The sequence below is a fragment of the Xiphias gladius genome, chromosome 21 (genome assembly GCF_016859285.1).
Source record: "Xiphias gladius isolate SHS-SW01 ecotype Sanya breed wild chromosome 21, ASM1685928v1, whole genome shotgun sequence".
In the NCBI taxonomy this organism is placed as follows: Eukaryota; Metazoa; Chordata; class Actinopteri; order Istiophoriformes; family Xiphiidae; genus Xiphias; species Xiphias gladius.
This window is the reverse complement of record NC_053420.1, coordinates 26,439,324-26,460,038: the sequence shown is the minus strand read 5'-3', so window position 1 is coordinate 26,460,038 and position 20,715 is coordinate 26,439,324. Positions and strand designations below refer to the sequence as shown.

The window sequence follows — 20,715 nt, the reverse complement described above, 5'->3', positions numbered from 1 at the left end:
GGAAACTTTGGTAAAATCGAAGTATGTACTTATGGCCGTGTTAAGTTTGATGGAAAATTAAAAAAAAAAAAAATACACGTAAAAGTGTGTTACTGTATTAGTGGTACTTTATTTGCCAAACGAGGACGAGGAACTGTACGAGGAGCACATGAATGCGGCATGTGAGCAAACGTTGCAGTGCAGTTTTTTTTTTTCGCGGGGCGAGCAGACCGGTCACCATGGGAGACAGAGACTGTTGAACCTGCTTTCGGACCGTACCACTTTACCAATGGGGGCTGTGACCTCACACAGGACTTTCAACTAGGCTTTCTAAGCACCAGTGTCTGTTTTGTCGTTTATAGAAAATTTTACGATAACTCATGTGCGGAAAAGCAGTATTAAAAAAAACCCTTCTCGGATAGTTTTAAACACCATATTTTCACTGCAGCAGTGGTTCAGTCGGTAACGGTGGGACGGAGGTACGGGACGGGAAGATTTTCTCTCAAGTCAAGTGTTTCGGACAGGCTGCACTTTGTGCGTGAATGTTTCTTTAAAAAAACCTGATAATTTGACCATTTTCTTTTTTACAACAGGAGACCATCGAAGTCGAGAGTGAAAATGTTTTCAAGTTAGCCGCATTCGCATTGCAGGTAAGAAAGAGTTTGTCGCAGGCTTTTCAGACTGTAATTTCGTTACTCACCCAAAATGTGAATGAAGACGTTCGGGGCACGCAACATTTGAAAACAGTTGTCTCTTGAGGTTGCTGTGGTCCACGCTATTGTGAAATAATCTGACCCTTTTATATCAACATTGCCCTCTTAAACCAGCTTGTGCTTCAAGGCAGTGTTTATCATTAAAAAAAGTTAAAATATAGTCAAATTAAATGTTTTGACGTTGAAGGGTGTAACCTTATCTTTGTGCAATTGTGCAGGTGGCTAGCATTAGCATACTGGTTAATTTCTTATAATGCTATTACTAACTGCATTATTTTGCCTTTTTAGGAGGCCAAAGGAGATTACACCAGGTAAGAAGTTATCAATATTATAACGTAAAGGCCCTTAATGAAAGAAATACTGAAAGTTCTACCCAAAGGGTCTTTGTCACTAAGTTAACTTTTCATTTAAAACAAGTTTTGAGTGAGCCTTGCAGGATAATTTAGCTGGGAGGAATCTACAGACACAATGTTTTTGTCTTTTTTTTTTTTAACATTACATTTACTAGCTGTATGTATTGATATTTCTGCTGTATTGGTATACAGAAAAATCGATAAACATTTTATGGACTAGTCTGAAATTGAATGCACACTCTATAGAGTGTGTGTTGCTGTTCTCTGACAAGGAAGCAGGGTTTTATTTGTCAGGCTGTTTGGTCAGTGCCAGTGTATAAATACTGGCTGTGTATCGGCATTTAATGCTCAACTTGTCAGACTCAGACTTTTACGCTGGGCTTCCCTCAGTTAATAATTCCCTGGGTTTTGCTGATATTGAACTGTGAACAATGAGCCCCCCCTGCTGGCTTACTGCCATCCACATGGTCCAAAGGTTGCCTTCAAAATCGGAACACTTGTTCTCTTGTCACACAGTTGTCTGTGGAGGCCGACAGGCAGATGCAACATGTGTACAGGTTCAACAAAACTTCACAGAAGCTTTTCTTCCATACATGTTGTGATTGCATCATCTCTTCATAAATGTCACATCACTTGACGAAAACAGCCCATGTGACACTTGTACAAATACATGGACAAAGGGTACACGATTTGCTGGATGACACTGGTGGGAGATTGTGTGCTAAACCTCCATAATCTGTTCACTAGTGGAGATAATGTTTTCATAGTGGGCCTTGCTCTCAGGGGCTTGACCTGCTGATAAGGTGTGTTTTTTGGGGGGGTTTTTTTGCCAGTCAAAGGAGTGAAGGGCATTGGCTGCCATTAATAAACACTGATCTGTCTGACTGAGCAGCTGAGCAGGTTGAAGCAGCACAACCTGTGTGTTGTCCCTGTGCTTTGCCTCTAAAGGCCTCTCTCTGTCCATTATGTGAACACAAAGATATCTGCTCTGTAGGGAACTGCACATGTATGGTTTCAATGGTGATATATGCAATGCTGAAAATGCAGTTTGACTCCTTGTCAGCCACTGCTTTTGTTCTCTTGCAAAAAAGAAAAGCAAAACTTGGCTGCATCTGCTTGTGCTCATTAACTGCCCTGCTATTTAGAACCATGATTGACCTGATAAATGTTAATTATTATCCGTTACAGCTTTAGTGCAGATTTATGCCTTAGTGTCTTGATTTAAAACTACTTTTCCCTGAAGTGTAGTGTGAAGTTTCAACTTTCAGTTCATGTAGGTGTGAGGGGATGGGCTGTACTTTGTCCTGACTCTGTAAGTACAATAAAAAATAACCTGCCAACAAATCTGGTAGAATCAGGGAGAATGGGAGTGTGTCCAAATCAAGCTGTGTTTTTCTTATTTGCACACAGATACTATTTTCCCCTGCTCACTCTCATTATGGTGTCTATTGAGCTTTAAGACACTTAGAGCATTTGTTTTGTGCCACTTAACAATTATAGGAATATAATTTTCCTTCTTTGGAAGACTGTGTAGAAAATGGCAAAATAAAGGTGGTATTCTCTTACTTGATCACAGCACTGGCTCCAGTATCTAACACTATTATTGTACTGGTGCATCCCCCGCTGTCCTGTGGCAGTATTTCTCATTCCTGTCAGTGATGTCCTTTATTTCTACTTCTATGAGAGAACAGGCCCAGTAAATCCCCTCATAAAGCATATAATATAAAAGTGTCTTCTCTACACTGTATCAGCAAAGGGCCCTGGAGCAGTGAGATTAGCTGCTGAGGAGTTAGGGAGACCTCCTCCTCCTTAAGAAGGATGAGCCAGACCCACTGTCCAATGTTAGACAACCTGGCATCAGGAGGACTCACTTTAGACATGTTATTGTGGTGGTGTGGACCAACCCCCTGCTGTGCATTAAATTAATGCACCATTAGGTTTCACATTATACTTTTAGATTATCTGAATTCCCTGTGCTATGTTAATATTGCATTGCATCTTGTTCTTACTGTACTGAATCACACATTATAGCTGTTGCTCTCACCAACTGCAGGGATAATCCACAGCTGAGTGTTAAAGCTGTTCTCTGGGGGTTGATAAAAGGGATTCTGGAAAACATAGGAAAAATTGATTGATGTCTTTAATAATCACAAACAGTTTTAAGAGTAACTGAGGGGGGATTTTTTTTCTTGTACAACTGCATTCAGCTTCAACAGTGAGCTTCAGGTATTTGTCTGGGCCACTATATATTAACAGCTTATAATTTTAAATTAACTTTGATTAACACAATGTCAGTTGTGTTCTGATTGTATCCACATGAGCTAATCTAACACCCAGACAGTTGTAGTCCTGAGTTCTATTTGCAGGTGTAGCCTCTGTTGTTAGTGGTTCATTCACAGCAACAGGCTCTCTCATTGTGCTCCCTCTACAGTCACCACATCTCAGCCCTGTGGAATAGCTGACACATGAGTATTATCTCTCCCACACTGAGTAGGCTGCACTGGGCTGGGCTGTACTGGGTGTAGGAATTGCCCCCACGCCGCAGACTGCGGGGAGATAACAGACGTAGTAATGAATTCCAGATTGCTGACAGGGCAGCACGGCTGTGGAGTAGATCACCCCGACAATGCCAGGCCCCAGCTCCCCATAAAATGTATGCCATCAAACACACAGCGAGGTGCTGTGGCAGCAAAATCCAGTCAACCTATGAGAGGTAGCCACAGGGAAGAGTGAATCAAGTGCCTCTGCCCTTGCAGTGGCTCACCTTTATTTTTGTTTAGTAAGCTGGTTCACATAACTGGATGATTATGATTTTGTCCTACCATGTTAGCAGCTGCTAAATTCCGTTAGAGTTAAATTGACATTCATGTAAGGCAACTTAAAGTAAAATGTCTTATACCTAAACTCTGGCAATATTTTTCTTATGTTAAGGTAATTGTAGGTATATGATATGTGAGGATGTTCTAATAGATCAGACTACATAGATTATGGTCTGACCTACACATCTGAGATCTGCCTGAGAGGCTACTGACTGTTTTCTAAAAGCGCTGGGGCTCTTACAATACTTTTAAACACAGCCAGAGGCTGCCAAGTGCTTGTGAATGGCTTTTGTTCAGGTCTCCAGTGGACTGGCCCGCCAACCCCGAACCCTTTTTGTTCAGCATTAACTGTAGACCCAGTGCTCCCTCCTACATGATGTTGGAGTGACTCATAGTTCACTATCATAAACCTTGACAGTGACAAACACCACAATTTGTCTGCACAGATAACATGGCCAGTTGCTGTGTTTATTATGATACTTGAAGCCTGTGCTTAACATTTTTGGCAATATGACTCTGTGGGTGAGAACTGTACCTGCTGCCTCTGTCATTATGTGATCACTGGCTGAACTGTGAAGGTGAATCAATATACTGTAGTTACCTACAGTACATACAGTAGGATAACTGTGAAGTGTAGTACTGTTGAGAACCTGGATGAAATGGCTTTGATAGTTTTGAAAAGATTTTTTGCCAAGCCCCTTAAAAGACTCCCTGTGACTTAAAGGCCCCGCATGTGCTTTTATAAATGAAATCTGGCAAGACATGAGTGAAGCTCAAGTTTAGTCTTGGCAAGCAGTACTACTCTTTATAGATAAGAAAGATGAAAACAATATCCTGACACTGCACCTTTTCTAAAGGTTTGGAAACCTGAATTATTGCTGCCATGCCTTAAGATAGAAATTCAAACCACACTGTGAAAGCACAAACACGTGGTCAAATGTTCTCTACACATTTTTAGACTGGGTTGAGAATCTTGTGTAAACATTTACCTTCACCTTCCTTAAGGTCCACATGCCGGTATGGAACATTCATTTTAAGGGCATAACAGGATCCTTTATATTTCTGAATACAGAGATTCTCATTGCTGGTAAATAGACTGTAATAGCTCTCATCAATCAACAGTGTAATTTTGCTGCTTTGCTGTATCTCTCCCAGCTCTAAATGAGAGATTAGTAACTCTGTTCCCCAATCAAATGGCTCCAGAAAGAACATTGTTTTTGTGAATGAATACATTTGCTGTTCTTAAAGTTTGTGTGATCATTTTTTTTCAGTGCCGAGACTGCCAGATCAGACCTGAAGGAGCTTCCAGTTCTGCCCACCAGAGTTTTAAGGGAGCACCCATCTCTCAATTACTGGTAAGATATCTGACCTCTTGAAGTCTCTGGGGGGGACTTTACAAGTTTTTACATGCCCTTACAGATAATTGCGGTTCAACCAATACCACAGTCCTCACTCAACAATATAAAGTTAAAATTCTGGTATCAAATCGCCTAAGTGGTCAGTAACATCTGGTTGTACAAAGCAGTTGCCCCAGAAGAGCAGTTTGGGGCAGTAAGTGCATGCAGAGCTGCCTGGTACTTTGCAGACGGTTTTGCAATTGATGAGATAACTAATTTATGCTCTGATTGTGTTAATTATGTTTGCCCATTAGCACTGAGAGAGCACAGGGAGGTGCTCACAGCCACCAACTGTCTGAAGGATTGTCGTCTGTCTCTTCACCGTGCTGTTCTTGCTCCTCTGCCTGTCTCTTCTCTTATGGTTTAATAATCATCTGAGGCTGCTGCAACCTCTGAAGCGGCTACATTGAGTTTAATATCCCAATTAAAATTATAGTTTTATGGTGCATGGGTGAGCACATGTGCATGTCTGTCTCTCTCTTTCTCTCTCCGTCTCTCTCTGTCCGTTAAGCCGCAGTGAGTTTGCAGTCTCGCTATGTTATTAAAAGGGATGATTACAGTGGGAAATAAATGGGATGCATTTGCAGGAGAGGAGGATGAGAGCCATCAGCAGGCCAGTAGGCCAGACTGCATTTTCTGCATGAGCAGACAGAATGTGTGTCAAAGAAAAGGCCCTCTCACAACAATCCCTCTGTGGCTGGAATGTGTAACACTTGATGGATTATTCATTAAATGTGTTATCTGTCCATTTGCAGTGAGGACAAAGTGATTGAACATTACAAGAAACTGAAGGGACTGACCAGGGGACAAGCCATTGTGCAGTAAGTTATGAAAAGAAAATGCATTATCTTTATGGTTTTAAAATGAGTTTTCAAAATTAACTGTCCCTTATGCAGTACTACCTCTGATTCCACAGTTTTTCTACATCAGATCCTCCTCTTTAACCTCATGTGCCCGCTCTGTGGTGGCTGTTGTTATAAGAGGAGGCTGTCACCATGCCAGAATGTGTCATTAATTAGAGGAGGTGCTCTTAGAGTTGGCAGCTGGCCAGCCTTGGGAGGATGTCAGCCCTCCAATATGTTTTTCCTGGGACTGTAACTCAGAGCAACCCTGGGTCATTTACGCTCGGATGATTTGTGCCCTTGAACTGATCAATGGACTCTCCCTCCCTCCGTCACGGCCCTAAAATAAATCGATCAGCTTGCCACTGCAAATGACTATAGCTTCTCAATGACTGTAGCTTAAATCCCACTCTGTCTGTTGTACAACAGCCACCAGTTGACAGTGATGAAGTGTAAGTGGCTAAATTCCTGTTAACTTTTTCCTCTTCCTCTGAAGGTATCTGGCTCTGGCGGAGTCTTTGCCGACATATGGAGTCCATTATTACCCAGTGAAGGTAAAAGTGGTGCCCTGAGACATACAGTAGCTTAACCTTTGAATAAGCTTCTGTCAACATGTTGCCTTCATTTCTTTTTCTGCATCTAAACTAACACATCAGTCTAACCTTTATTCACTTAATCTTATAACATTTTGCTTGATGCTTTATTTCCTGACTAAAATCTGTCATGTTTAGTTTAGCATGATTTAAGTGATTCCCCCAACTTTTTTCTTTTACTCGCATCTGCTAACTTTCCATACCAAACCCGTTTAGATCGGGGTGTCGGAGGAGATCAAACAGTTGCATTAAAATGGTTCAGTCAGGCAGGCTAGCAGAGATTTCAAGGCCTTTAATGTATTTGATCTCTTCTTGTGTTGCTAATGCTGTGAGCCTAATGAGGTAATTGCTTTGGTAACAGGCCTCTGTTTTTTTTTGTTTTTTTTGTTGTTTTTTGGTTTTTTTTCAAACTACCACCAATAAAACTACCTCTAATGAGTGGTGTGTGGTGTGTGTGTGTGTGTGTGTGCTTTCATGCAGGACAAGCAAGGAATACCGTGGTGGCTGGGAGTCAGCTACAAAGGCATTGGCCAATACGATTTGCAGGATAAGCTGAAACCAAGAAAGGTAGGTCAACCTCTTTTTAAAGCCGCTGTATTTGCCTTAATTGCCTTAGTTTTCATTTTAAAAGTTATTATTTCAAAGCCAATTCAATGCTTGAGACACATTTTCTTGTTTGTTGTTTTCTGTGTGTTTGGAGTTTTTCCTTATCCATGTCAAAGAAATAAGGATACATATACTGTACATGTTCTAAATCCCTCTGGGATGACATGGGGTGTGGGCTATATAAATAAACATGACTTGGTTTTCTTACAAAGTGACATTTAATACTCAAACTAAAACTCCTTATTTTTAAAGTTATTAGTTTTTAGCTTTTTTGTTGTTTGGTATTTCTTATTAAGCGCTATTGAAATACTTAAATTACCAGTTGAAATCTCAGATTTTAGCTCAGTGATTCTTGTTAGCTGGTTAATGATCCATCCAAACTAAATAGCCACAATAAAGACCCTGGTTCCCATGCTGGGCAGGAGAAAGAAGAACACAGATGTGGAAAATATTTTGCAGTATCAGTACAGTACAAGGCTGAAGGTGTAAGAGCAAATACAGTAAAGACAAATATTAGCAACAGTGGAATGAGATGTCATAGGGTTTATAAAACAGCTAAACCTACAGAGTTTAAAGGGGAAGATGCACAAATAACTACAAGCTCAGAAAAAAAATAGCATTGATCTGCCCCTTTTTTATATAAAAGCTTATCATTGGAGGAGTATGCTAAAACATTAAATTAAAATACCCTTTCTTGCGAGTCAGTTTTGGTAGTAACTTGTTACTTAAAAAATATAGTTTGTAGACCAAGCCTTTAAACAATTAGCGTTAATAAACTGTAAAATGCTACTTTTTAACTTTATGGTGGATCTGTTCCTGTTATGGTAAATATACAGAAATGTACTGCTCCTGTACCACAATTTTTGAGTGTGCCCTTGTGTCTGTGATTACTGTCCCCTATGTTGGAGAGGTAATATTTAATAGTGTCCCAACTGAGCATTTCTCCCCAGCCTTTTATTAGACTCGTCGTAGCTGTTGTTACATGGCAGGAACCTGTTGACATAGCAGGGTGTGCTGTTACACTGAATACCGAGGCATTAATGGGCACGGCCACAGTTTGTCTCTCCCCAACCCTCCTAGTGGAAGTTGTAATCATGGTGCTATGTGGGAAGCTGTGGGCCTCTGGGACTTGGGTTGGCACTCTGCCAACTGGGTGGGTGGGTGCTTGTTTGGAGTTAGGGGACAGCAGTGAGGGTGTTAGGGTGCTGGGAGGGTTCATCAAAACTAGACTCTGCCTCCTCCAACTCCTCCACACAAGGAAGGAAGTGTCACATGGGAACCTCACAGGTTTCCTGTTGTGGGAAAAAATGTTGCCTTTTTAAATGACCTTTTTTGTTGCTCATTCTGCCTTAAAGGTAGTCGTCCATATCTTTTGAATATTGATAGTGCTTCCTGTCTTAGTTTACAGCCACTGTATTCAGCCCTGCCCTTCCCTCCTTGCCTTCTGCCCAGCCCCTCTCAGCATGCTGCATTCATTATGGTAATCTGTGTGTGTGTGTGTGTGTGTGTGTGTGTGTGTGTGTGTGTGTGTGTGTGTGTGTGTGTGTGTGTGTGTGTGTGTGTGTGTGTGTGTGTGTGTGTGTGTGTCTTGGAGGGAACACAATTGATCAGGCACTAAAAAAGTTATTTGTGCAGGGGGGCAGGGGGCTGGATTCAGAGGTGGCACTGGTGGGAGGTCAGCAGTTGTGCATTTTTAAAACACATGTTTTTTTTACTTTAAGTTAGTAGATATTATTTAAAGTAGCTACAATAGCTTAACCTCACATGATCTTCTCTACATGCATGCCAGTGTCATTACTCCTTATTGGATATCCTGAAAATCAAAAGCTGACTCTTCCTACTTCCTACTGTGTACAAGTGCTGTATTTAGTGATGTGAATATCCTGTCATTTCCACTACGTATAGACACAGTGTGTGTATGCGGCCTGTAGATAAAATGAATAGATTATGTATTCCAAAGACCGGAGGGGGGACTAAGGAAAAAACAAGACGCTAAAAGAGAAAATAGTTTTATTTAGGAAGATGAATAGTTTGTTACAAACTCTTCAGTATGAGGACCATAAATGGAAAACTGCAACAATGTGTTTCCAAGAAATACGATGGGATTGAAGCAGATGGCAAGTCCAGGCTTAATTCTGAATTAAACCAGGAGACTTTTCTTTCTCTTTTCCTCTCTCTGTGTCACTTGGGCTCTCTCCCATTGGGTAATGGGACCCTCTTTAAGAACACATGCTGTTCCACATATATGATGAGCCAGCAGAGCCAAAATAAAACTTCAGTTTATTATGGTTGACAGTGTCAGCTTTGGGGTAATAATGACATGAAATGAAAGACCTGAAAGGATTGTAAAGCTTCTTAGCGAAAAAAGAAAGTTAAAAGGACGTCTAAATGAAAACTGAACAAGTCCTCTCCCTGGTCACTTTTCTTTTGATTAAACTCCCCCTGTCATGAATCAAAATAGGATACAGTTCCTTCTGGTGTCTTCCTGTTGTCTGGTTTTCACAACTTTAAGCTGTGTGTCATGTTGTGCAAACATACAGTGTTGCTAACCAACCAGAGCTGGTATGTGACGTGTTACGTGAAGGGTGGGGTAGATCTTTTTCTGTAAAAGCATGTGAGTCAAGCCTTTGACACATTTTCATCCATGTATACTTTTGCGGACTTGTGGCTCTGGGGGTCCTTGGGCCGTTGTTATGAGCTAGATTTCAACACCCATCCCATCTGAAACCACAGGCATTTCTGGCACACTTCCACATGCTTACAGTGAGACATTTGCCAAAAACAAGTGAGATGTAAATACTGAAAAAAGCAAAACTCTGGGAATTCACTCAAATCATGATTGTACTGTTAAGCTGGTGGTTTTAAGAGGATGGTTACTTTTCTTTTCTCTACCTTAGACCTGTATTGTTGAGTCAGTGTTTCATACATAAATGCAGAGTACGTCAAGTTGCTTGTGTGCAGACTGCTTATTTTGACTGGTTCCACTTTAAGAGAACTACTTGCAGTCTTGTGATTGTAGAGTTTGAGGTGTGTCACATCCTTGACATATTTTGGCAGTGGCTCCATCTATTAGTTTCATTTTTATGCCGGCACACAGGTGTGGAGTTTCTCTAATAGGAGTCATGATCCAGTGAAAATGTGTTTATTGCCTAGACCTTTGTTATCTTTTGTTACAATGTAAATGATGCTACCTGATAGCGACAAGGGGATGTGAATTGGTGTGGGGTTCCCTCCGCAGTGGGACAGGTTTTTGGATGTGTCCCGCTGGCTGGTTCCCGTTGTTCATTAAGTACCGTGCTCTTTGTTTCACTGGCAGACGGACTGTGTAATTAATAAGGAGAGCAGTATTGGCTGAAACAGCATGTAGAGTGCTCTACCATGCCCACAACCATTTAGTCTGTGTTTTTATATTGTCTTAATGTGGAATAGCAGTATGGTATAGAGGTGTTAAATCAACATTTAACAAAATTGGAATTTTCCGGAGAGACCCTTGAAACTCTTGGGTATCAAGCTTGTTGGCTAGTATTAGTCAAATATAGTACATGGGGTGTTTTCTGCCTGGTTAGGTTACAGTGGATTCAACTACATAACAGTGCTTTGTATGGTATTTATAATATGAAAAGCAGAGGACTTCTCAGATGGAAGTGGAGTATTAAAAGTGTGTGTAGGTTTGATGGCTTATCTGTGAATGATGGGAAGCAGAGGTGACATGTCTTTAATCAAGGAATAACCTGGCCTAGCAAATAGTTGTACACAACCTGCTCATCTGGTCTGGCTAAAAAGGAAGTGAGCTGTGTAAAAAAGAGGGAGAGCGGTGCAGAGCAGAACAAAGCCTTTGAAGGCAGTGTGAGGTGTCAGTGATGTCAGAGTAGGGGGTGGTTAAAGGGGTGTGGCCAGCTCAGCTGAAACTCTTGCAACACCTATCTGGCTCCCTGAGAACAGACAAGAGAGAGTATTGTTCAAGGAGGCTCTAACCCTGTGGGAAACTAAGTCAGAGGATTCAGTACAAACCCAAGAGAATTTGGCAGGGATTTGTGCAAGTGCACAAAAAAACCTTCACGGTAAGCCCTTTTATTATGTCCACCTATTACCTGTCTAGTCAGTTTTAATATTTAAGGTTTTTATGTATTATTTACCTTATGTGCTCCTCTAGTCTGTCTGGTCTGGTCCGTTTTTTGTGATTTCTTTCACAAGGCACAATTTCTCACTAATTTAGGCTGTTACTATGTAGGTCGGCATTCGGTAAAACATTTTTTTGTTTTTGTTTTTTTGTTGTTGTTTTTTTGTTTTGTTTTTGTTTTTAAATCAATGTTCGCCTACATTAATCTCAGCCCCAGTGTTGTTCGGCGTCTTATTTGTTTCCAAAATGAGAGCAGGGACAAGCTGTTCTCAGGAAAGTGGCTCCAGATCTGTTTAGTGAGTGTAATATCAGTGGAGCAGATGTTTCATTCTGACAGAGAAGTCCTGCCTCTGTTTTAATCCACAACAGAGTGAAATGAGAAGCTGGCCTGCAGCGTCACTCCCTGCAGTTGCAGCAGAATTCTAATTGCTCCTGTGTTAGCCTGAATGTACACCTGACTGGCTGGCCCTCTGAGCCCCATTCACGGCTTCGGCTGTTATGCTGTTTTCTGCTAATGTTGCAAGTTGACCAGAAAAAGAAACTAAAAGGCAGGCTGCTATGCCAGAAACATATCCAGTTGTTTTAATACCTGCCTGCCTGTGGTGTTGTCTTTTGGCGAGATTGACCCCCCTCTTGTGGGAATCTTCTAGCTTTTCTGAGCAAATTGATACAAACGTGTATTTTAAAGCCTTTGTGTATCAAATGACTTGACTGTTTATGTACTGTAAATCTACATTTTACCGCATCAGTAGTCCTGTGTTGTCTTGTGTAGTCAGCGGTGTGTAATGTCTCTCAACCCCTCCCTTCCCCTGTCTGCCACACTCTCACTTTCTCTCTGCAGTTGTTTCAGTGGAAGCAGTTGGAGAATTTGTATTTCCGTGAGAAGAAATTTGCAGTGGAAGTGAACGACCCGCACAGGTCAGAGAAGGCAAACCACTTGGTTTATCTTAACTGATCTTAATAGTTACTTTCCCTGTTTTTGAAGTGTTCCCATTTTAGCCGCTGCTCTCTTGCTACTGATGTCCTTATCCTACAACTTACACACTGTGAAGGGCATCTGCAGCCCATGGCCCACTTAGGAGACCGTGTTAATGGCTGTAACCTGTCTGTTTAAATGAGTGCTTCCCTACTGTTCAAGGGCCACTTTATTATTCTAAGGCTGTTATAAGACCTCTGCTCCTCTAACAGCTTTAATGTGGCACTTCCAGTCTCCAAAACTGTTATTAAATTCCACTGTCTGTTTCAAAATGAGTTGGATGTCACTGCTCGTCCCATCTTCATTAAATTACTGCACAAACTCCCACAGGTTTAACTGCATAAAGATCTTATAAGAATTCTTTTCTAATCTTTTCTTAATGCATTTTTCAATCTTAACGAAAACTTTGTTTTTCTACCATCAACTCTTTAGTTTTTTGTATGTAGGTATTGAACAGATTTGCCTCTTGGATCAGCAGAAGTACTGAGTGTCTGTCTTATGTTCTTCTACAGAAGAACAGTGACCAAGCGAACTTTTGGACAGACTGGCCTGGTTATTCACACATGGTATGCCAGCCACTCTCTGATTAAAACCATCTGGGTGATGGCCATCAGTCAGCACCAGTTCTACCTGGATAGAAAGCAAAGCAAAGTGAGTCTGTTTTCTCATTTTATGTCATTTCCTGTCAACTCAAATTTACTAAGAAACTGTCTAATATTCCTTTTACACTGATGCTTGACCTTTGAGAGCTTGCTTTGTGTCGAGTGACCCGCCTACAGATCAGGGTCAGTGTGTCAAAGTGCGTGTGTGTGTGTGTGTGTGTGTGTGTGTGTGTGTGTGTGTGAGAGTGACTGGCAGAGCACATGACTGGCTGATACATGCAGTGGGTTTTGTGTTCTCCACTGGTCAGTTTGTCAGTTAACTGACAAACTTTTGGACTTAATTTTGGATGATAACATTTATTATCATTTATTATTCCTCCAAATGAACTTCAATTTGAGCTAAAGTGTTGACCCGTTTTCACCAGGCTGTCAAATGATTAGCCTTCAGACAGATTAAAACACACTGAGCCTGTCTGTCTTTTTCAGTTTGAGTACTGATATTCTGTTTAAAACGTTATAGTGCAAGTGTTTAAGCCTGGTGTAACAGTGACTGTTCATCATGTGATGCACTACCTGATCCATGTCCCATGCCTGTGACTTGTGTAAACAGCTCGACAAAAGGATATGACTGGCCTACGTGTTTAATATAAATGGGTCCCTTGCTGGTCAGTTTTATATTGGATTGTCAGGTCCTTGGTGTAACAGAAATACAATTGCCGTTATCTGTTGGGAGTCACAAGGATTAGGTAGTTAAAATTGAAAATGCAAAATTACCTTATAACTGCTTGGAGGGAAAGATTTTTATCACTTTGCTGATATAGTATTCAGAATGATATAATCATAGTAGCGCCTATTATTATTATTATGCATATTTTTGCCTTTTCTGGGGTTTAGAAAGAAATATGCTCAACTCAAAATAAACTAGAGTGAGCCATATAAAATGAAATTTTGAAGTGTTTAGTTTGGAAGGGATACATATGTGGCACAGTGTGTTAACAGCCTAGGTCCTTGTGCGAGTGCTAAACCTTGTTTCAATGCCCTGAAGATTCACTTGTGCTTAATGTGTCTGTGTTTGTGAGGTCTATTTGCTGAGCATCGGGGCTATTATAAGGTATTAGTGGTGTGTGATGTGCATTTTGTGGTGGAGTTGGATTATTGTGTGTGGCTGCAGTCAAATGAGGTCATTCAGCCTCTGTGTTCCTCAAAGGCAGATGGTCTGTCAGTGTTCATCCAGGAAAAGAGCCCACACTGACTGATGAGAGAGCAGTGTGCATGGAGTACCAAGCATGCATATCGAACCGCCACTATCACAGTGCGCTGTCATTAAAATTAAATACTCACAATTCTTCCTACAACACCACTCTTTTCCCTCCACCTCTTCCCTGTTTCCTTCTCCTAACTCTCTCTTTCCCTCCCTTGTAGTCGAAGATGGCCACAACCAGGAGTTCAGGAGACATCGCTGTGGACCTCACTGAGATCTGCGCCCCGCGAATCAGTAAACTTTCCAGCATTGATGGCAAAGACCAGCTTATAATGGCCAGCAATGGAAGCCTCATCTCAGCCGGTAAGCAGAGAGTTAATCAACTAATAGCCTCTGTTCCACATCAGATTGGTAAATGATGATTCATGGCTATGATTTTGAGTTAATCGGACATGTGCTTATTCCAGGTTCTGCTGACTCTGAAGTCAGCGAGGAGCAGAAGAAAGAGAAGATTGCTGAGTTAAAGAAGAAAGAAATGGAACTTCAAGACACACTGACACAGAAACTTGAGGAACTGAAAAAGATCTGCATGAGAGAAGCTGTGAGTGTCTCTCTCAGTCTGTTGTTTTTTAATGATGTGTAAGACGTCCAAACTCTCAGCTGACTGGTGGTTTTTCTTATTTGCAGGAGCTTACAGGCAGATTACCTAAAGAATATCCCCTGGCCTCAGGTGAGAAGGCTCCCCAAGTTCGTCGCCGTGTTGGGACAGCCTTCAAGCTGGATGACCTTTTTCCCTACGATCAGGTTTGTATCGCTAGGGATGCATTGTTTTTTCGTTGTGATGTATTTCTGCCTCTTAAGTAATTACCATAAAGAGTGTTTACCTGGAGATAATGCAGATCATTTGACTTTTTGAAATGAGGATTAAGAGTTTAACTTGTGTTTTGAAGCTACATAGCATTTTTTGAATGAGATCTTTGTTTTGAGTTGTAGCTGGTTTTCATCTGCAAGTCTTTGGAAAATGAATATGAATGAGAATATAAATGTGAATAAATTCAGAAATAGTGTCTTTTAACATGGAGATGTTTGAAGTCTATTTCATTGTTCAGAGGACTGCCGTTGACAGGATCTGCTGTATTTCCTGGAAATTCCATGTTAACTGTGTGTGTGTGTGTGTGTGTGTGTGTGTGTGTGCGCATGCGTGCGTGGGATTCCCTACAGGACCCACATCTGAGGAATTTGGAGAGCATGTTTGCCTTGCAGCAGAAGATTGTAGAAGCAGCCATCAAGTTGGCCAGTGAGGGCGACCTCTGCAAGACAGTGAAGAAGAAGAGGAGAAACAACTCTCTGGATGCAAAGAGGAAGCTGGAGGAAATTGAGAGGGAGATCAACGCCTACAGGATCAAGAAAGGGAAAAAGCCCATTCAGAGAGCTTCACTGATCTTAGCGGGTACTCACAGACATCACAAACAACTACAGATGCATTAACAAGTGGTAACGGATTCAAAATACTGTCACTTTCTATGAGAAAAAGCATTTCTAAGGACCATTTCTCTCTTCTGTTATCAGATGATGTCAACCCTTCAGACCTTAGTTCTCTATCCGACAGCCTCACTCTGGATGATGGTGAGTGTTCAGGCATAATAGTGCTCAGCGTGCATGTGTTTACACCCTCCCCCCCTGTTTCTCCATAATAGATTAGTTTTACTCAAGTTATTGCTTTTATCCCCCAGATGATGAGCTTGGTTCCCAGAGGCAGCGGTCCAGATCAGTGCAGTATTCCCCAAGACCCCACCATGCAGAAACTCTGGACATCCATTACAGCAAAGACAGACGGGCCTCTGCCAATGACCAGCATGCAGACAGCAGGTATACAGCTAGCACTGACACCAATTGAGCATATTTATTGTTTTTAATTTCCAGCGTGTGTCTGACTAGAGGCACTAAGAATGGAGCTAGTACAGACCTGTAGAGCAGATCCAGAGGTACATTCCTGCCAGTCACCTCCTCCCTCCTTCTGCCTCTCCAACAATCTCCCTCTTATCAGCCCAAATGCACCGACTTTAAAAATAGATGGAGAAGAACATGTTTCTGCCTGTGAAGGAGCAGACAACAATTCCAAGCTGAGAGAAGAGAGGAAAAGGGAAACAGGAAAGTGGCTGTGGAAAGTTAGTTTTAAAGGCAGCTACTTCACAACTGTTTACAAAATGATACGGTTGATGTGTTGACCTCAGCTTCGGAGATTTTAGCTTGTTTTAAATAGTCACAATGCTTGCTCTTGTATGAAAAGAACGATCAATAGACTATGAAATTACAGTCATTCAGGTGTAAATGATGACTAAAGTGCAGCATTCAAGCAAGCGCAAGGTGTTTTTTTTTTTTTTTTTTTTTTTCCCTCCTTCGAATGCCCTGAAAACATTGGTCTTATCTGTGTTCCAGATTAAATTACGGCCAAGTCCAGGAATCGCTGCACTACAGTCACTGTGATGCCTTATCAAGCCACAGCAGCCCATTTAAACCAGCTTCCAGACAGCCACGTGATGCCCGCAGCATGCCCCCCACCCCCCTCCTCACCCGCAATGCCTACAGCAGCACCCAGCTAAGGTAAGGCCTCAGAGATGAACTGTGTATTTCTTTATATATTCTTTTTTTCTCTTGACTGATTGACTGATGTGAGTGAAAACAAATGTATTTTCCGACACTAGATCAGAGGATGTTCCACAGCATTTCCGCCAGCGTAGCGGGAGTCTGGAGTCCCAGTCTCAGTTCCTGACAGAGACAGAACCTCCTGCACCACAGTTCGCCTTCTCCCCAGCCCGACGCAGCAACAGCACCGAGGTCCTAGATGATGGCTCCTCCTACACAAGCCAGTCCAGTGTGGAGTACAGCGTTCCGGGTAACCACACTCACAGGCGCAGAACTCGCGGCCGCCACAGAAAAGACATTTACGCCAACACGGGCAGCATGCCCAACCTGGCTCAGCCAGACACTCGCTGTTACGCCTACCAGCCTCGGGCCCGACCCACCACAACAGCATACTACGTCACAGGCTTTCCCAGCTACGCAGACCCAGAGCCTTACTCCAATGGAGTCTACATGTACGACAACGACATGGAGGGACACTACAATGTCAATCCCTCCTACCACCTCGCCCCAGCAGCTTATCACAGCCAAGACATGCACAGTCAATATGGTAATGATGAGATTGACAGCATGTCGCAGAACCCGTACGCCACGCTGCGGCCACCCAGGAACCGTCAGGTGCCCCGCAGCAACGAGCAGGTCAGCAAGAACATCCAAAAGGCTTTGGTAGCTGAACACTTGAGAGGCTGGTACCATCGCAACGCTGCACACAAACAAGCCGCATACAACTACGACTACGACAGAGGTTCCCAACAGAGCCTCGGCTATCAGACCATGCCCGCACCCTACAGCCACAACAACAGAAACATCTCCTACTCGTCAGGTCAGACCACTACACCATGTATAACACGGTGTCTGGTGAATAATGTTGTTGACTCTAGTTTCACACGTAGGTGGGACATTACTAACTTGTACCATTTTTTTCTCTCCAGTGTCCTCAGCGTCCTCCACTGCAAACTGGCACAGCCACATGAGTGGTGGTATGTTGGAATATGACATGCCTATGCATGCGCCGCCGTCCTACTCTTACAGTACAGCCCCCTATAGCCACTCCGCCCACAGCAGGTGAGAAAAAAAAAAACTTGGCCTCAACTCAGCTCTTTATCCAATAAGCCATTCCCTGATCCTTTTCATCCCCAGAGCTAAGCACTAGTGTTTAATTACCTGGAATGGATGGCTACTGAAAATATAAGCTGCTGTTGGTTTTGTTATCCCTTACACACAACATTTCAATTGACTAAAGTCTAGTCAGTTTTACCTTTTCTTTAACTTCACCTTTAAGTTATGAAACCACAATCCACAACCATGTATCTATGTAACGTGACAGCTTGGTTCAGCAGTAGGATTATAGGATCTGTGCAGCCAGCAGTCACTTCTTCCTCAGAGCTTAAGAATGGTTCTTTTCTCCTCCTTAACTGTCCACCGGCCCCTGCTTTCTTATAGATATGGCGCCTCCCAGCTTTTAAAGGGCTCCTGGCACAGCCCTGATGGCCGGAGGCGCTATGCCTTTTTCCCTGCTAGTTCTTCCTCCTCAGCTTCCTCCTCCACCTCCTCCCTGCCCTCCTCCTCCTTTCCCTCCTCCTCCTACTCCCCTGGCTGTCGGGTCAGACAGGTGGCCTCCAGCCCTGCGCAGCCACAATCCTCCAGAGGGCACAGGCTCAGTAAGGTGTCCTTTGCTAAAGGTAGCTCATAGTAAGTAAACGGCGACAGCTGGAGCCTGTGCGTTTGCTTTTTTTCAGTTTGTCCGCAGTGTGACTCCATAGTCTGCTTGTTGATGTTCTGAAGTGAACTTTGCATTTTTGAGATGTTTTACTGATCGTCCGTTGTCATGTATGATAAGGTAACTGCATGGCTTCTTTAAAAAACATGCCTGCCCTACTTCCTCTTCCGACAAGCATATTGCCATCCAGTGGTCACATTTCTCTGCAGTGTGCCTTTGCTGCTCAGTTGTTTTTTTTAGTTTGTTACTTTTCCTCTGCTGTTTGCCTTCGTCTTGGCCCATGCAGAGGCTCCCTGCCCATGTGCTGCCATTCACCCTTGACCTTTGCCCCCTCTCGTGCAGATGTCCCCCAGAGTTTGAGTGGCGGAGCTGTGATAGGATGGCGTGCCCTGCGGGGCCTTTAGAGAGATGTGGCGCTGTTGCCTATGCTACTGACCAGGAAAATTAACCCCTTCCCCTCAATAATCAAAGTACACAGCACAGAAGAAAGGGTGAGAGACGAGAATGTAAAACTACCCCATATGGTGATGGTGATGTGTCTTTTTATATACGTAGCAGGGACTGGCAGAAAGGTCCAAATCATTCATTTGAATCTTCATGATTTTTGCTATATTTCTCAGGTGTCTTGTGGTGGTGGGAGAGCACTTGTGTGGCAGAGAGAAAATGTGACCCCTGAACACTGTCGCATTTGAAGGCTATGCGTGTGTATAATGTCTGTGTGCATCTGCTGTTCTGTTGGGTGAGAATGTTTGACCCTGGGTTTGAAACTGCGCTTAACATTAACATGCCTGAAACACGTGGTAACATAGATTAATGTTTACATGTCTACTTTTAGCTCAGCGCCTGATCTTGGTAAAGAGTTGATTATGGCAGCCCAGGGTTCATTCATTCTCAACTCATGGTTAACCATTCACAAGTTACATTCAGTTTGCCAACTTGTCTAATTTGTTTCAATCTTGTGTGTTTATTACAGATCCTACATAGATGTCAGCAACCAAATGCACACTAACATGGACCCAGAAGACCAGATTTACTGGCACGAAGACTCAAAACCGGGAACAATAGTGTAGTTGCCTATCTGTCATCGTGCTGTATGAATTTTTCACCTCGACAAGTTGTCATTGTGCCTTAGACTGCACTTACCTGTTTTTCTGTAAAGGGGATCCAAAGAATGAAGGAACTTAATGTGGAATTCAGCTTGTAAAAGAAATGAAGTCTACTTATCTTCTGTTGTCATGAACCCAGTTGCCAAACTGACCCACATCCTTGTGTTTAAATCATAACAAAACCCCACGGGAGCGTCTACGTGTGTGGATTGCGAGTGTTTGTGGTGATGGCACTTGTGCACTGCAACTATACCAGGACCTGCTGTGGACTGTGTGGTATAGCCAAAGGGAATGTGGAAAAAAACTTCTCCAGTGTTTTTCCGTAGAGATGCCAACCTCACAAACCAAGGACTAGGACTGTCTCGGTAAGAGGATACTGAGCCGTAATGAACAACGAGAATGACTCATCCTGCTCTGCTACTTACACACACGTATGAACACTGAAACCATGAAGGATCAGATCAGATCTGATCTGATAAGGACATTATCAAAATGAAGGATTGAACTCATTATGAATGAGTGAAAAGATGGCTACTCCCTGGAGCATTCTAAAGTCACCAGATCCAGTTTTATCAAACAGCATTGCTTCAAACTACCACTGTGCTTCCTGTACTTTCGTTTGTCATTTACAAAGTATTAACTTTATCTCAATGTCCGTACTTACAATACAATTGAGCCAAATACTTCTTAGTCACACCATTTGAGTATTACCTGAAGTCACCAACTTTGATATTACTGCCACATATGATCAGTCACTGCAGGAAGACAGAAAATCGAGTTTAGTCTAGTGTTGTGTTGTTTTTTTTTCTCCATGGTTATTTCATCCATGCTGGAAATCATGGACTGGTGCTCCCAATTTCTCTCAGAGAATGAAGCTGTATGTAATTGTTGGTATTGTAAATACACTGGTTCTGTCTAATTTTTTTTAGAGCATTTTTATGTATTTGAAAAGCATGTAATATATAGTAAACACCTGTTGTAAGCTGGTTCTTAGTCATTTGTATAATTGCATTTGTTTGAATTAAAAAAAATCAGCATTTGAATA

The 20,715-nt window shown here is 42.4% G+C and overlaps 1 protein-coding gene across 3 annotated transcripts in view; it reads left to right on the top strand.

The window, feature by feature from the left end:
- frmd4ba (FERM domain containing 4Ba) overlaps positions 1-20,713 on the top strand; it is a 43,017-nt gene extending 22,304 nt beyond the window's left edge. The window contains exons 6-24 of one of the 3 annotated variants that reach the window (XM_040115462.1): positions 573-629; positions 981-1,003; positions 5,136-5,219; positions 6,017-6,082; positions 6,600-6,657; positions 7,177-7,263; positions 12,264-12,340; positions 12,911-13,049; positions 14,423-14,564; positions 14,669-14,802; positions 14,889-15,005; positions 15,423-15,651; positions 15,771-15,827; positions 15,935-16,070; positions 16,641-16,805; positions 16,907-17,667; positions 17,777-17,909; positions 18,907-19,055; positions 19,538-19,620. In XM_040115462.1, the coding sequence (XP_039971396.1) occupies positions 573-629; positions 981-1,003; positions 5,136-5,219; positions 6,017-6,082; positions 6,600-6,657; positions 7,177-7,263; positions 12,264-12,340; positions 12,911-13,049; positions 14,423-14,564; positions 14,669-14,802; positions 14,889-15,005; positions 15,423-15,651; positions 15,771-15,827; positions 15,935-16,070; positions 16,641-16,805; positions 16,907-17,667; positions 17,777-17,909; positions 18,907-19,012 (2,571 nt within the window). In that variant the 3' untranslated portion in view covers positions 19,013-19,055; positions 19,538-19,620. Of the gene's footprint in view, positions 1-572; positions 630-980; positions 1,004-5,135; positions 5,220-6,016; positions 6,083-6,599; positions 6,658-7,176; positions 7,264-12,263; positions 12,341-12,910; positions 13,050-14,422; positions 14,565-14,668; positions 14,803-14,888; positions 15,006-15,422; positions 15,652-15,770; positions 15,828-15,934; positions 16,071-16,640; positions 16,806-16,906; positions 17,668-17,776; positions 17,910-18,287; positions 18,537-18,906; positions 19,056-19,537 lie in introns of all 3 variants that reach the window. The other 2 variants (XM_040115460.1, XM_040115463.1) reach the window with 2 other exon arrangements.
- The last annotated feature ends 2 nt before the right edge of the window (positions 20,714-20,715 follow it).